The sequence below is a fragment of the Uranotaenia lowii genome, chromosome 3, assembly GCF_029784155.1.
Source record: "Uranotaenia lowii strain MFRU-FL chromosome 3, ASM2978415v1, whole genome shotgun sequence".
NCBI classification, from domain to species: Eukaryota; Metazoa; Arthropoda; class Insecta; order Diptera; family Culicidae; genus Uranotaenia; species Uranotaenia lowii.
In genome coordinates this window covers 142,842,856-142,861,035 of record NC_073693.1, presented here as the reverse complement: position 1 = coordinate 142,861,035, position 18,180 = coordinate 142,842,856, and the positions used below count along the sequence as shown (strand labels likewise).

General features: G+C 33.9%; 1 protein-coding gene across 2 annotated transcripts in view; it reads right to left on the bottom strand.

The window, feature by feature from the left end:
* The window catches only part of LOC129751183 (mitogen-activated protein kinase kinase kinase 13), a 79,675-nt gene that overhangs the window by 52,064 nt on the left and 9,431 nt on the right, over nt 1-18,180 (bottom strand). The window contains exons 1-2 of one of the 2 annotated variants that reach the window (XM_055746537.1): nt 5,376-5,432; nt 4,661-5,294 (exon numbers count right to left, since the gene is read on the bottom strand). In XM_055746537.1, coding sequence (XP_055602512.1) covers nt 4,661-4,788 — 128 coding nt within the window. In that variant the 5' untranslated portion in view covers nt 4,789-5,294; nt 5,376-5,432. Of the gene's footprint in view, nt 1-4,660; nt 5,295-5,375; nt 5,433-18,180 lie in introns of those variants that run through there. The other variant, XM_055746536.1, reaches the window with a different exon arrangement.

Sequence of the window (18,180 nt, the reverse complement as noted above, 5' to 3'; positions counted from 1 at the left end):
AGGATAAAAAAAACTTATTTATCTCATGCACTAGAACAACATCATCCTTCAATCCCAAATTTCGAATTGACGTTTATAACCGTTGTTTTTCACATTTTTAAGCAGTTAAACTTATCAACTGTAAACATCTAGCCACATGTAGAAACCACAACCACAAAAAAAAAACGAAAGAACCTTGCGTTTACAAACTCATAATCCAATGAAAAGTTGAATTAAGGTTTTAGAATAGTTGTCGCGAAACGACTATAAGCGAAAAAAAGTGTTAGAATAGTCTCAGAAAATGCGGATTGATAAAAAGTTTTGTCAAATATGTTGTTTTAATCAATACTTTATAATATTTTCACTAGTGGAAACGTTTTGTATCAATAAATTTAGATCATAAGGCGTAATTTTTAGGCTTTTTCCTGAAATAAAACCATGTTGTATATCCATTTGATAGTCTACATCTAATCAAAGTGATTTTTTTTTTGATGGAAATTTAACAGTCGTTATCTCTTATTTCGATTTTGAAAAAAAGTTCAAAAAATTAGCATCAAAAAATTTGTTTCTGCTTATTTCAAATTTCAATATTTTAATCTTAACACCTTTGATGAACTAAAAAGTATATTTATTCGAAAAATATTTGAACATTTGCTCAACTTAGACTTTTTCAGTGTGTTTCTCGAAATTTGCTTTATGGGCAGATAATCTTTTGTCTTTATATGTAGAAAAACAGAAATCTTAGTCATATTTTCAGACAAAGCTAGCAGAATTTCATTTTATTCTTCCAAAATTATCCATTCAGACATACTAAAGGCTATCCAATAAGGATTACGCACGCCACCCTTCAAAATAAACAAGTTCAACAAAGAAATCAGAGACACTTATCTCTTTTCAAAAACGCTTAAATTCACCCACATTTTTATATGATTCGCATAACCAAAAAAGTTAATTTTTTTAAAGCTACTAACCAACACAAGTAACAACACTAGCATCAGCGTGACGTTAAAATACTTGTGTCGATTATTACAAGCGTTTTTAAAATCCAAATGACGATTTTAAACACTGTACAGATAAAATAAGCAGTTCAATGGCATTTTCATATTATTGGATACCTATATACTATGACATAAACCATAAAAAATATGAAAATTAAGTTCTGGTAATGGTTTCTGAATGATTTCATAAAAATCGTGATAAAATCGAAACGTGAATTTGGCGAGTATTCATAAAATCGAATAGTGATAAAATCGAGAAACTACTGTATATAAATCTTAAGATTCCAAAATGTGTTAAATTAGTCAACTTACCTAACTTAAAAAATAATCTACTGAAGAAGCTTCGGCGGTTGATTGACTATAAAATACGGTTTTAACACCCCTTTTTTACATTATTTGGGGCAGGGCCGTAGGAAGAACCGACACATGGGGGGGGGGGGGGGGTTTGGTGACTGATTTTTACCTTAAATTTTTTGTCCAAAATCTCCAAATACAAAAAAAAAAATTATGTTTGTCACTATATGATTATTCCTTTTTAAGTACTTTGACATTAAAAGTTTGGTTTGGAAAATTGGTAGTAAACGTCAAAAGGGAACTAAATTCGCTATAAATGCATCTAAGGTTAAAATTTTTGAATTTGTTTAAGAATCTGGTAGATCAAACTTAGTTGATTTGGGCATAAAATAAGGGCTTAAAAAACTTATTCAATACTCAAATCAAACAAACCCAATCTTCCAAACTAACCAAATAAATGATTTCAGTATGTAATTTTGCTCTAAAAAGCTGCAATATTAACACATTGCAGACCAAATACAAGATATCTGAATTTGATAATGAAACCTCATTCTACAAAATTTAACACAATTTTTCCCGTTACTCAAATATCTATATTAAATTAACAGAATTTAAAATTGGACAATTTATTGATCTGAAACATAAAATGCGAAACTTTAGTGTCCTTAATGTGTTAACAATGTTTAAAAATACACTGGAAAAATATAGAATTTTGTGCAGATTTTAAGGTGAAGATGTTTCTTTAGCAGCAAATATTTTTCATAAATTCATTCGTTCCATAATAAAAATCCTGTGGATGATTTTTAAAAAATAAAATAAGGGGTTTTCGGATGAAACAAAGAATTCAAATTCTACCTTTTATCTGTTATTTTAATTGAATTGTGTATACAAACTAATTTTGTTTAAAAAATTGAAATCTTGAAAATGAATTGACAAGCAATCTTAACACATCAAGGACCGCGAAGAAATCTATGACGAGGAACACCGAAATTCGGCATTCTACATCTCAGAAACCCCTGGACTAAATTTTACAAATTTAGCATTTTTAAGTTACGGCCAATGTTGTGTTCAATTTTGTCGAATAAAGACTAGCACTCAAATTCAGTCCATTCGAGTTATAATTCGAAGTGAGGCACACTTTTGACAGCAAAAAAACGAGATGTCTCGTATTTGGTCCGCAATGTGTTAAGTTCATGATTACTTGAATTCCTCAACAATTTATATTGATTATAAAATTTATTTACAAGTACAATCTATTTCTGTATTTTGAATCTGTATTTTGAATCTCAATCTGAACCAAAAATTAAAAAATCGCGCTTTGAATCTGTATCCGGATTTCCATACGATTTCTGAAATGTACAAAAAAAAGTTTTCCGAATTTATTCCAGATCAGGATTTTATGAGCCCTTATTCATGAATCTATTATTTAAATTCTGTAGTTCAGGTGTAATCTAAATTCACTGTTTGAATTATTTATTTTTAATCTGTATTGTGAATCGGAATTAAAATATGGATTGCCATTCCAGAGCTTTAAATTTTTTAAATTTATGTAAGATTTAAGTTTAAGAACTTCGAATAAAAAGGTGATACGGTCAAAATTTGGTCAATATCAACTTGACGCATTTCTTTCAATTTAGCATTTAAAAAACCTGAACACCCCTCATTTTGAAGATGTGTGTGTGTGTGTGTGTGTGTGTGTGTGTGTGTGTGTGTGTGTGTGTAGAATGTTGCTCCTATTTCGATTTTGGAATTCACTCTTCAGTTGTCAAAATCCCGTCCAAGGAAGAAGAGCAGCTTATCAAAATTTTGCTCGCGCATCGCGAAAATCCGAGCTACTCGCACGCAAAGCTGGCAAAATCGCTAAAAGTTGCCAAATCAACCGTTACAAATGTAATAATAGTGTTTTGGGAACGTTTTTCGACAGCCAGGAAGTCTGGATCGTGGAGAAATCGAAAACCGGAAACCGCTGAGACGACAAAGAGAGTTGCCGGTAGTTTCAAGCGAAACCCTAACCTCTTTCTCCGAGATGCCGCAAATAATCTGGGTGTATCGTCTACAACCGTGCATCGAGCCAAAAAACGAGCCGGACTATCGACTTACAAGAAGGTAGTGAGTCCAAATCGCGATGATAAACAAAATACGACGGCCAAAGCGCGATCCCGGAGGCTGTACACGACGATGCTGACGAAGTTTGATTGCGTGGTAATGGACGACGAAACCTACGTCAAAGCCGACTACAAGCAGCTTCCGGGACAGGAGTTTTTATACGGCAAAAGGAAGGGGAAAAGTAGCAGATATTTTCAAGCACATGGAACTGTCAAAGTTCGCGAAGAAATATCTGGTTTGGCAAGCCATCTGTACCTGTGGCTTGAAAAACAGCATTTTCATAGCTTCCGGGACTGTCAACCAAGAAATTTGCGTGAAAGAATGTTTGAATAAACGTCTGCTGCCTTTCCTGAAGAAACACGGTTGTTCCGTACTGTTTTGGCCGGATTTGGCATCTTGCCATTACGGTAAAAAGGCCATGGAGTGGTACGCCGCCATCAACGTGCAGGTGGTTCCCAAGGACAAGAACCCTCCCAACACGCCAGAGCTCCGCCCAATTGAGAAATACTGTTATTGTCAGTTATTGTCAAGCGGAACCTAAAGAAGACCAAAAAAACTGCTAAGGACGAGCAGCAGTTTAAGGCACACTGGCTTTCTGTGGCGAAGAAGGTGGACAAGGTGGCTGTACAAAATCTGATGGCAGGAGTTAAGCGTAAGGCCCGGCAATTCGAATTTGCAAAAGCGGAAGCATAACTGAATATTTTTCCTGAATTTTATACTACCTAATTAAACTTGAAAAAACACATTTAATTTGATTTTTTAAATAAACGATTTCACCGATTTACACGCGTTTTCCCTTGACCAAATTTTGACCGTATCACTACATCAAACTATATAAAATCAGTACCGAAACCCCATAGAATTAGTAACCAAATGAATTTGGATTAATAAAATCTCATTCGATTGAATGAATTCCAAATTTAGGACCACCCTCAGTGTATCGTACCACCACAAAGTACTTACATCGCGAGATCTGAAGCAAATGCTGATCTCTGCTCAAATTTCGTACCTTACGTGCGGCTCGGATGTTTGGAGTCGGCACAGGTACCTACATACATTGTTATCTAGAGTGAATGTAGCACAGGTGTGTTTGTTGAACCTTAATATCGCAACTACTAAATCATACCTACTATTTTCAACGCTCAGCGATTTCACAAACAAAAAAGATACTGAGAGCTGTTAGAACAATGTTTTGTCTCTATTTTGACAACAGCGTTGTAAAATTTTTGTCCAAGCTTCAAAACTTAAAATAATTAAGAAAGTTTGTGAAGTAAGTAGCTTACCTTTTCCTGAGATTATCCGGTTCATCTGTGGCGAGATTCTGCATAGAGGTGCTGATGGGACCGTAGCCCTCGATCCGCGCCATCTGTTGATGACTAGTGGTAGCTCGTGTGTCTCCTCCGAAATCCATTGTGTAAGATGCTTTTTTTTTCTATTTGCGGGCGTAATTTTTGATTAAAACTTTTCACTGGTGTATTATTTTCACATCACTGATACGGTAATCATTTAAATTTTCTTTCACGTTTAATTGGACACTTAATAGTTGTAGTCGACCTTAGCGGTGCTGGGCCTTCTCAGCCAAACTATGGATCTGCTTGCCGGAATTTGAGAAGGTTGTCGATTATTGAATTTTCTTCCATGATTGAAAGTACACTCGCCAAAAGTAGCTTCCGCAGACATTTTCACCCGAAGGCACCAACGAGAGATTCGGAACGATTTTTCACTTGCTGCTCGAGATCGCTTATCACACTAACAATCGCAAAATATAACTTTTACAGGAAAAATGTGGGTAGTTTGACTAACCGTACACTTATTTTTTCACAATGTCCTCAGAAAACACTAGCCTTCGCAAGTTGCTAATACTTTTTGTTGTGAATTGGTGGATATTACAAAATTAATTCGACCGATTTTGAGATTCTGGAAAGAGAAGATAAAGGAATCGTTATTTGATTGGTGATTATATGTTATTTTTGGATTTATTTAAAAAATTAAACACACTTTCGCATAACCTCTCCTAACTTTGATGAAGAAGCTTCCGCTTTAAATCCTGAAGGAGAAGGACAAATACCACTGATGGAATACGGAAAGTATTCCAAGAAATAATGCATAAGCTGTCGGATATGTATCGAAATCGACATACATAAGAACGGCGTCGTAAAACGTGTCGTCATACAGAAAATGCCGCTCCATTATGTGAAGCACATGCGCATTGGGTCTGCTATCGTTAGGTTTATGTAGATTCCTTTGGGCTATCGGTACGATGCATGAAACCTACGCGCAAAAAATGGGGAAAACCCTCGCCGCCAACAGAACGTCGATTTGCGGCAGATTTGTTCAATCAAGTGTCGAATTTCGCTGCCGCAATGTTGAAGTTTGTTGAACTAACACGAAAGAATTGAGTTTAGTTGTTCAAAAATTTCAAAAGCGTTTTCGCGTTTTTCATACCCATTATAAGGCTATGATCATTTAGAATCCGGGCAGTTACAAACGTGTGTATTTTGAAAAGTAATCATTTGATCGAAAACTTTCTATGAAGGAAATGAAGGTGATAATATGACATTAAATATAAAAATATAAATAAAATTATACTTACATTATACTTATAAATATTCTTACTTTATTATAAAATCCTTTTTTTTATCTTTGCACACTTTTTTCAGTCATGTGTTGATCTAATATTTTTATCACAGAAGCAAAACCTTTGCAAAATCATGATATTTTACACAAATTCACCTGCAAAAACCGATTGGAATATGGTTTGAACCAGTTTATGAGTAGAAACCTCGAAGAATTCAATCCCTTAAGGGGGGGGTAGGTAGGGTCTAACGGGTAAAAAAAACACCATTTTCACGATTTTTTTCTAGAGCTATCGGTCAAACAAATGTATTCAAATTTTTTGCATTATACAAAGCATTGTTGAAAGAAAATTTAGTAATTTTTTCGTAGAAAAATATTGAAAAATGAGCCGGTGACGGAGCACTTTCGAGGATGCCGTTTAGAAAACAGGATTTGCGGTGGACACTGTATCTCAGCACAGAATCATCTGAAGTCAAAAAATCAGAGCAAAATATTTTTAATAGATGTTTCTCTGGACCCCAACGTTTTCATTTAACTTAAAAATTTTTTTATGAAATTGTTGTGGCTGTTTGAAGTAAAAACTACAATTTTTCACGAAAAAATCCGCCATTTTTCACCTGTAAAATCTCTACAAAGTGAAAAAACAAAAAAAAAAACGTTGGGGTCTGGTATTTTATATGTAGAAAATATGTTCCAAATTTGAAAAGAATCGGATAAGTAGTTTTCAAATGACGATGTCCACGAACTTTAAAAATGTGCTTTCGAGAAAAACGCGTTTGAAGTTTCTGTTCTCTCTCTTTTGCAGTATTAGATAAGAGGAGATAAAGGCCTATAATTTCTACAGTTTTGCTTCGATTGACTTGAAAATTTGACAAAACATTCTTGAAATGTTTTACAATAAGAAAATAAAAAAAAATAAAAAATCGATTTTTTGAAAGTGTTAGATCCTAACCCCACCCCCCCCCCCCCCCCCCCCCCCCCCCCCCCCCCCCCCCCCCCCCCCCCCCCCCCCCTTAAATTCGGTTTTAACATCAATTTCTTTGTCCATCAGAACACGTCTGTCACATTGCATAAAATCCGATTGCAACAATTCTCGCGTGAGCTTTCATTAAGTCGTATGAAACAAAATGTAAACAAACAGTTTTATTACAAAAAATTCAAAAACTGACTGAATATTTGTAGTCTGGACAACATATTCTATATGTGAGATACAAATTTTAAAGTTGTTTTGATAACTTTTGCAGCAGTTTTCTGTGAATTCTTAAGATGTTTCATACGACGTAATGAAAACTCACGCGAGAATCCAACAAAGGTGCGAATTTTTAATTGGGGCACAATTCAGAACCAATATTGAACGTTTCACACAATTTTTGTCAGCATTACGCAAATAAACTACAAGTAAATAAACACAAAAAAGTTTTAGATATTGTTATGCTGATAAAGCATAGATCACGCAAAATCTGGACGCATTAAAAAGGGTCTATCTCGGGACTATGTAAACGAAAAAAAAAGGTTTTGTAATCAAAATGTAGGGTTTTTATTACACTTCAAAGGAAAAATAAGAAAAAAAAATATTCCGATGTTGTTTTGATGAAATTTCGAGCTTTTCGTCGAGAACCACTCATCATAGTTTGGACACCCTCAGCGGCCATTCACTGCCCTCAGCGGCCATTTTGTTCCACAATCTCTTCATTTCTGATGCATCCCGAGTCGTCCTACCATTCTTCTTCATCTTCTGCTTGACAATTGCCCAAAATTTTTCGATAGAGCGGAATTGAGGGCAGTTGGGTGGGTTGATGTCTTTTCGACAAAATCCATCCGTTGGCCTCTACGTACCTCTTAGCTGTAGTGGCAGCTTGCCAAATCTGGCGAAAACTTTACTGGTCCTTTGTGAGATCTAATGTACGAAAAAAACGCTTTTTAAGGCACTCCTTCTTGTACATTTCGGAGTCCATGGTCTTGTTTTTCACAAACACCGGGGTTTTTCGTCCGCAGCTTCAAATACCTTACCAGATCAAATACTTTCTGGCCAACTTATAGGCAAAAACGAATTTAAACTTGGCGAAGACATCACCCTCCGTTTCAAATAAATATTTACAAAAAAAAAAGACATCACCCCGACCAGTGGCTTTGTAAAGTTTTTGGCCAGGAAGCCGCCCAAAATCAGATTTCACGAATTTTGAACCAGACCACGTCGGGTTTTTGACATGGGTGTCCAAAATTAAATTTCTCCTCGCGGCTTCCATTACGTGTAACTTTATTGGAACAAAACGAATCGTTATGAAATTTTCAGCACTGATAGAGGAAATATTTCCGAACAAAGTATTGTCAAAACATTCCAGATCTGAAAACTAGGAGCGCTATGGTATAATAAACAGTGCGTCCAGATTTTGGATGATCCATGCTTTAGAGCTAACGGGGATAGACATCCATAAAAGAAATTTTAGTATTTTTAAACGTTAAAAAGCTGTAATATATTTTTATGATAATATTCGATAGAAGATTACATTTTTAATGAATTTGTCTATTTATTTTCGAAAAATCATATTTTAGAATTTTAGTTCTAGGTCCAACGAAAGATACCAGTTCAGTACCAAAATTGGAACAGTAGTTTTAGATAGATACATATCTTTTAAACCTTTCAATAACGGCGAAAACAATGTTGAAAATTCTCATTGAAACTTGCAGATAAGATCATGAATTATAAATAAATTTCCTGAAAGCTATAAACCTTACGTGTATTTATGAGAAAAACATGATTATTTAAAAACCATTACTTAATCCTAATCCGCTCTTGAGAGTCAATATGACACTATTGAAAGTTTGGCGGCTTGTAACTTTATTCGAGTGCAATCCAAACAATTTCTTCGAGGACCCTCAATGAATTCTTGAAATATTTAATTATGCATCATTACTTTTTGTTATGGACGCACTCTGAAAGCCCTGGAAAAAATCTCCCTAATCGGACCTTGAGTGTAAATTTTACGGAACACAGAATTTTCAAAAGTAGCTGTTTTGTCGATTTGCATTTTTTTAGACTTTCTTGTACTAAAATACAACTTTGCACTGGATTTTGAGTATATTAACTCAAGATTTCCGAAATAATTACTTACTTTTACTTTTTATTTTATATTTATCATACTCATATCAAATGCCAAATTACGTCAACTTTTCAAAATTCGTTTAAAAATTTATCTGGCGTGACTTAAACAATTTTTACGGTTTAAACACAACTTTTTTACTTTTTTTGTGGTCATAATCTTAAAAAAATTCAAATAAATATATCCTTATGTGCAACGTACAACCACAGGTAGCTTCTAACTTCAGCTTTTTTGGATACTAAGTGAATTTTTTTTAGCATTCCGTAGCTAATCTACAGTCTGTTTTCCTAAGCATGGTTTTCCGTTTTTTTTAACTTTCAATAACGGTAAATTGAAGTGTTGTAGCTGATAAATGTCTGAGAAAATTTGAGTTACATTATGAGCTTTCCAAAACTATACATTTTGTAAAAAACGGTTGAGAAACTAGAATGATGTTTTGGTGAGATGAGGGTTAAAGGGTCCAAAGTAGGGCAACTAACCCTAGGTTTACCTAGGGTTAAAAATTAATCAAATCAATTCTAATTGATTTAAATAATTTTTATATTTTTGACGTAGAACAACGTTCTACGGCAGTATTTAACTTGATCTGAGCACAATCAGTATCTGAATCTGCATCATTAATTTATTCTAGATCTGGATATTCTGGACCAAAATCACGATTAGGATCAAAATCACGAACAGAATAAAAATCACAATCAACATTGATATCAAGATAAGAATCGAGGTCAGGATCTAGATCGAAGTATGATTAGGTTCAGGACCATTTTCAATGTAAGGATCAGAATCGGATTAAAGTTCAGAATAGTTATCTGTATTTGAATCTGAATTAAGATCACGATGAGAATCAGAATAAAGTTCAAGATATGGATCATGGTGTTAGAATCTGAACCAGAAGCAGGATGAGGATCAAGATAAGAATCAAAATCGGGATTTGGATCAGGAGCACAATCAGGATCAGGATCTGAATCAGGATAGTGATCTGGATATAGCTACCAATCGAGATCAAGATTTGGAATCTCAATCTGAATTTATGTCCGATAGAGAAGTGGTGATAGGGGGAGAAGTAGGCGAAGGCTTGTTAGTATCGCACGTGTTCCTTTTTTCGCTCCGTCGCACAGTGGTCCAAAATGCGAAAAACGTGATCGTTGCTTATAACTTTTTTAGGTCACATTTTCGCATATCGGTATCTTCGGAGAGGTTTGTCAGTAAAATCAGCTCTATAATAAAAAACTATTATTTTTCTGATTAATCCCCCTACAAGTGAGATAAAATTTCTAACTTCTCTGTTATAGGTTTTAGCTCTTTGATGTCTTCGAAAAACTTGTTTAAAATAAAATTTTCTACAACTTTGTCTCAGATGCCAAGTTTCTAAAATAATTATTATACGAGATATCGGCCAAATAAGAAACTTAACCTCTAAAAATCAGTTTTTTAATAATAACTTTTTTCAGTAAATTTTAAGTTTAATAAAATGTTCCACAAATTTGTTTGTCTTACTAAAATACACCACTTTGTTGAACATTTCAAGTTTGTAAAATGTGATACTGCAGAGCTATGTTAAAAAGATTACCGAAAATAGGGCTTTTTCACGCCTTATTTTACAAACACCGGGCAACATCGGGCAGCCCGCTTTAGATGCATAATAAAGTCGAAGATTTCGTCTACAAGATGCAGGTACAATCGTTAGTATCCACTTGTATCCAAGCGAGATGTATCAATTTTACTTTTCCATGTTTGCATTAAAAACAACGATTTCGTGTGTTTTCTTCTAGCTTTTCCTTGCGCGATGTCAGTCAGAAGCAAAGGTTTGGAAGCGCATTTGTATTAACTTAAAATTTACTGAAAAAAGTTATTATTAAAAAACTGATTTTTGGAGGTTAAGTTTCTTATTTGGCCGATATCTCGTATAATAATTATTTTAGATACTTGGCATCTGAGACAAAGTTGTAGAAAATTTTATTTTAAACAAGTTTTTCGAAGACATCAAAGAGCTAAAACCTATAACAGAGAAGTTAGAAATTTTATCTCACTTGTAGGGGGATTAATCAGAAAAATAATAGTTTTTTATTATAGAACTAATTTTACTGACAAACTTCTCCGAAGACACCGATATGCTAAAATGTGACCTAAAAAAGTTATAAGCAACGATCACGTTTTTCGCATTTTGGAACACTGTGCGTCGCGGTGAAATTAATTTTTTTTAAGTTTAAGTTGTTTAAAAATTGTGAAATTGTGGGTTATCTTGGGAATCATGGATCAAGCCTAGTGATCAATAATTGCATGTTTCATTGTGTATGTGCCCGATCCACCTCTAGTAGTTGACATTTTTGAATGACCCACTGCAACAGAAAACACATTTTCTACTTCAACAATTGGTGATTCCGTTCCATGATCCTTTTTGTTCATTTATTCTGAATTGATGTTCTAATCCGGGCGTTTCTACCTGAGAATTATCAAAATTGGAAAATTCTGAAATACCGTCAATTGATTTATGAAAAGACGTCAGGTGATTCTCGCGTTTTGCTGAAAGCGCAGTGGATTATTATTTCTATTGCAACTTACCACTTCAACTAAATAAGTACAATTTCGGAAACATTTGCAATTTACGTGTATAATGATGTGTTGAAATTACTGATCATCTTTTGGAAGAGCTAATTTCGAAAGATTATGTGGTGGTAGATAATAAATAAATAAAATAATGTGGTGATACTATTTTTTCTGTTCTTCCAATATTTATTTTAAAGAGCAAAGGAGCTATATCCAAGGCCAGAGATGATGGTGTCCAAAAATCTGAAACATGTGGTTTGATCAAACGTTCAATACAGATATGATACATTTACAATTTATCAATTGATTCAATTAATACCGCAATGTTTCTGTGCAGAAAAACCCCATTTCCATCCACAGAAGGACGAACTTTCAAGGGTCACTGTCAAGGAGCACAGTAAATTTTAACAAATATGCTTCCAACGTGAATATTTAAAACATTTTATAACCATGGAAACGTATGGTACTGTTGTCCACGTTTCTTCCTCCCTTGGTTCCAGTTGTTTCTACGTCCAAAACTGCAAAGTGGGCCCGGCCGGTTTACGTGATTAGTAAATATACTTTTACTTACTACCTACTCACCAGGATGCTGACAAGATCTTGCTGAGTATCTATCATAAGCAGTAAGATAGAGGAGGGATTATCAACTCACAAGTTATCGCACATTGCAATTGGTTTAAAATAATTTGAGTAAAACTCAGAATCACGATATTTTTAAATTGCTAAAGTTTTGCGAAATAAGTTGAAGTGAATAAAAGTTAAATTAATCGAGATGAATAAACTTTCCTGGTTCTCTTTTGTCTATAAAAAGGACAAAACATGTAACTAAACTTTAACTCCAGAATAAAGTTCTGCTTCCCCACAAATAACTATAAAAATGGCTACTGAATTATAATTATTTTAGATTAGATTATAATGTCAATTATCTACTCACAAAAATAAGCAAATGAACAACGCTAAATTATCAACAAAAAAAAAAAAAAGAAATCCCAAATTCGAAGGCCCAACTTCAAGCCCTTTCAAATCAGCACGGAACGGAAAAACAAAAGGGATGATTTTTTAATTATAATTAGAATGCACGCAACTGATAAACGCAGTTATGTCGTCAACCCCTATAAATAAGCGCAGTCCCACAGCCGGTAGACTTAATCTGGCTGGCAAACAACCAACCAAACAACCAACCTGGATGGTAGGAAAGTCAGCTGTGTTGTGTGGTGTGTCTGTTGTGTTGTTAATGTTTATTCATCAGGCCGAAGTTTCGCACAATGCCCTGGAAAATTTCTACTAGATTTGAACAAAGAACTAAGGGCAGAGGTAATAAAGTTGTATTTGATTGCACATTAGCATACAGGGATTGATTGTTGATTAATTTGTAATTCGTTGAAATGAATGAAATCCCTCGTTTTTTGATAAATGTTTTTTTTCTTGGTTTACTTATTTAAAAATGCTTTTTTTAATTTACATATTGATTCATTCTGACAAAAGTAAAAAAAAACAAACTGTTTTTGCTCCACTCACGTGTTTAGTTTTTCCTTCCCGATCAGAAAAACATATCAAAATTAATACACAAAACCATCTCAACGAGATGTTATTATTTTATTCAGATATAGCTTTGATATCAAAATTTAATTTTTTTCGTTTCGAATAAAAAAGTTATATCTCCTTTCTGCTTCAATTTGCTTGCTTCGATAGCTTATACATATAGGAATTTTGAATCTCTCATTTCAATGCATCAGGCATGCTTAAGTGGTATCATGTGCGCCTCTCAACAAGAAGGTCGATGTTCGAATCTCATGGCTGTACCCAAGCTTTTCAATGATTTTGCAAGTTTGAAGCAATCTTTGAAAATTTCAGTACAAGTCAGGAGGCAGTTCAACATTGCGTACAAGTAAATTAGTACAAGACAGACATTGCATGAGAGCTTGTTTTCAAGACTTAGATTTTTACATTTTCGTGGTCAATATCTTATCTGAATTAGTATAACCTTGATATATCAGGAAGTTGTCTACTACCGGACACTTAAGGTTTTTAAGCAATATCTTCAAAAATAGATTTTCGTAAATATTGGTTCCTCTGCTGATTTGAAAAGAAAGAAGAGTGATCATTTGACTATATTAGAAATAAAAAAATTACCTACAACATATTTATGTGGTTAGAGAAATCATTTTATGTTAGTTTTCACTCATTTCCAAAAGTGTTGTCTATGGCCGGACGAATTACTTCATCAAAGTTGTCACCAATGGCTTAAAGACGTAGCAAAATGACTGAAATCACTTGCACAGGTCTTGTGTTACGTGTTTTCCAATACTGAACGTTCTATGGATCCAGTCATAAATTTTTTTTTGACAAACCAGAATGAAACATTTGTTTCAAAAAAACTAGAGAAAAAATGTCTATGACCGGACAGCAAAATTTAAAGTTTTTCAGAGGACCTAACCATTTGAGGGTGCTATACTGCCGTTCTAAGCAAGATTGTCCCATGTAGAAAAACGGGCAAACGAGAAAAACGCGATTGAAATATCAGCTATATTTCCAAATTTTCTCTCAAACTTAAAAATTCACCGACAGTTTTTTCGAAGTGAACAGTTCAAGTTAATCGTCGTACAATGTTTTCTGCCAAAAAAATACATTTCCTACAAAAAAAACAACAAATTAGAGCCAAAAATGCTCCGAGTGACACTTTTGCGTAGAATCAGATCATGTTCTACGAAAAACTGTCACACGGCTACAATTTTTCTATCATTTAAAAGCTTGTATAGTTTATTTTTTCCCAAAAACTCATGCTAAACCGTAATTTGAGAAATTTGTCCTCTTCTATATATATAAAAATGAATGTTTGTCTGTCTGTCTGTTCCCTATAGACTCGGAAACTACTGAACCGATCATCGTCAAAATTGGCATCTGAGGGTTTTTGAGGCCGGGGATGGTTTCTGTAATAGTCAAAACTCCATCCGACTTAAGGGAGGGAGGGCTTCCATACAAAATTTGTAGTTTTTAGGAACAAATTAAAGTCATGACATCCATATTCTCGAGATTTTTTCTTCCTTCGGGCGGTTTGTTTTTCGTTTCCAAGGTCTCGCGACGCCTCGACCTCGACCAACGTCGCAAAAGGATAGTAACCGTGTCATAGCATACTGATCAGTGGGAATATTTTGGCGCGTATTTCTCAACCAAGAATATTTTAAATGCAAGGGGTGGCGATATGAAGCCTTGATGTGATTTTTTTTCTACATGATTCCTAGCTCATTTGTACAGCACATGGTTATGAATGACGCCTAGATGAGACGCAGATTGATATTTCTTTTATTTGAGGGGTTTGTTTTTCGTCTCTATGGTCAAGCAAACGTCGTCGCAAGTGGATAGAAACTAAAGCATACTGTTCATTGATCGCTGGAAAAATTTAACAATCAGGCGCCTGTTTCTCAACCAAGAACCTATGTTTCTTATGCACGTGGGAGCGATCTGTAACCTAGATGTGTTGCGGATTGGTATTTTATCAATCGAATCAAAACCAATTGAAATCTTTTCAAAAATACATACTTCCATGTTTAATTCGTGTTAATGTAGGTAGCATTCGACTTTTCATTCAAGGAACATTAGAACATGTTCAAACGTTCAACTTTTTATGTTAAAAAAAATTAAAAATTATGTTTTCTTCTAGAAATTGTTACTTCGGCCCATAAACACAACTGAAACGAATTTAGAAATGAGACTGGGTGCTTTTTATTTAAAAAAAATTCTGAATTCTGGCTCAATGTTCAAGCTCTAAAGTGAACACTCCTTAATCCAACAAAATAACATTGAACTCGATGCCCGAAGGATCGCGATAAACGGTATGAATGACTTGAATTTCGTTAATAATCAGTTAGCTTTCTAACTAGAAACATGATTCACCAAAGCATTAAAACAAATTGCACCTAATCATAAATTCATATGACCAGCTAAAAAATTATCTGTTTGAACTATAACAACAATCGCAATACCTTCCTTGGTTGAGTTTTCAATAAGAAAGGTAAAAGCTCTGCGACAAAATGCTCGGATCGATTGGAATCGATTTTGACAGTTCTTTTGCTCGATTGGAATTTTGTGTTTCAGATGTCACTTCTCTTATATACAGGTTCACTACCCTTAAAGTGTTAAAAACAATATTCCCTCCTGTCAACTTACACGGTAGGGCAAGGGCAAACGTCGAACTTTTAAGAAATTCATCTTCAAAATGATTCAATATGTTGGAAAGACCAGAAGGGGTATTCCGAATGTTGAAACTGAAGCGGATATCGAAAATTCTTAAATGTCTTTGTAAATGAAGGTCATTCCCTTTAAACGGCATTCGTTAAAAGTGGAGTAAAAACATAAATTTATACTGCAGGAATACTGAAGATATATCGTTGAAATTTGATAGAACAAAAAACAGGAATACGTATTATATTCATTTTAAAGCCATTACTCTGACGCATCTGTAAATAAGCTTTGCATTGACACTTGCCCCAATATACGGGACAAATGTAAACTTAAAAGTTTGTTTTTGCCAACATTTTTGAATATTTGACTTTCTACAACTGATATTTTTTTGAATATTTATATTTTTTGCCGTAGTAAATTTATTAAAAATAAAGAAATTTGCACTGTATTTAATACATAACTTACTTAATATATTTTTCATTACCATAATAAGTGCTGTTTGGGAAAACTCCAAGCTATAATGTCTCATGTCCACGAGTTTGGAATATGGCAAAACATTTTTTTAACATAATTTTGGCGCAAAAAGGATAGATATTCAAACTGCTTCGTAGGCGAGGATGGTGAAAAAAGCTGTTTGAAAATGGTTATTAAAAATCCTTTTCATCGTTTTTTTTTCAAATTTCCTTAGCTTATTCTTTCAAACCCAAAAAATACCCCGTCTAAAGCTTAACAGGAGCTGGAAGTGCTCATAATACAGACTATTAGGAATATCCTCAAAAAACTGTCACGATTCACGCTATTCATCGATTTAAAAAATTCTCTCTCCATAAAGTACAACTTGCATTAATTTCCAATATGCAAATCTTTTTCTTTCCATTAGTATTATGTAAACTCGAGCCTGTTAAATTTGCCTACCTTCTTCAAGCAGTGTGTGACAAAATTGGAAAAGATGGGAGAGCTCCCATGTAAATTTGAGATAAAGAGCTTTTGAAAGAAGGGACCATATTTAAAAAGGGTTTTTTGGGTGCAGAGTACAAATTTCAGATCTTGAAAAACGAGTTTAGAGATCAAGTTTCAGTAATTAATATATACCATCTTTGAATTGCAATTCAGAACTGCAGCTGCAGCTGTCATTTCAAAGTTGTTGGTTCTGAAGTATGATGAGGTTTGATTTAAAAAAAATGCTCTCTTAAATCTAAATTTGAATAGATTTTTACAAATTAAATTTATTTTCGGAAGGTGTAGCAAAGCACAACGGGTCAGCTAGTTGTTTATAAAAATGTATAGTTGAGTATCCTGTAAGTAGTGCCTGCCGAAAAGTGTTTAGTGAAAATTTCTGTGAATAAAACACTCAAGGCTTCTCGCTCCTCCTACGCCCTCTATTTTAGTGTTCTTTTCAGTGAATAACATCAAATTGAACAGTTTGAACTCATCTTAAGACAATTTTTTGATAAAATTGCATTTCATAGAATTTCTCTAGTGTGACATTCTTGCGTAGAACTATCAACATAGAGACAACCACCTTGATGAAAATTTCGTATAAGTTCAGAACAAAGTATACTTGTTTGTGTTTTTTTTTCGAAAGTTAACACTAAAAGAGACCGTTTCCAGCAAAAAGTGAAGATGACCCAAAAGTCTTATAGGACATTCTTGCTTAGAACGGCAGTATAGAGATGAAAAAATGAAAGTTTCAAGTCAAGCTCTATAATTTTGAATATTTTCTTGTCCGGTCATAGACAACAATTTTGTGTCTGGTCATAGACAAATCGCACTTTTTTAAATTGTTCTCATTTCCGTTTGAACTTCCGTTTTGTTATCTTATATCTACTGTAGTCGAAAGATAACCAATCAAATATGTCGTTCATGTGCAGTTATAAAATATTTTGTCGGTGACCCCCATACAAAATATTTTTTTGAAAATTTTCTATTTGAATTCTTCAAAAAATAAATATATTTTTTTATTTTATAATTTCAGAGCAGCTTATTCTCTTAATTTTAACTTTTAATGCCTTTAAATTAAACTCAACAATGTCATCAAAATCTTTGAAAAATTTTCAAATTTTTTTTAACAAGTTAGCTCTGTTTTAACAGAAAAAATTCTCAAAAAGTATCTTCTAATCCTAAAATTTGAAAATTGGCTGGCAAATCCTGTCAGCAGTCTCAGGGGGTCAAATTATCTGAAATTATTGGAATTATCTAAAATAATAGGAACACTGGAGGGAATTTTATTGAAAAAAAGCTCAATGATTAAAAAAAAAGTAAACACTAGGAACCGCTATAACTTTTTTATGATAACGCTTATTGTGATGCGATCTGGAGTAGAAACGTTTGCCTTAATTTAAACTTTGAAAAAAATAATACGATAATGAATATTGGAAAGTTAACGATACGTTAAA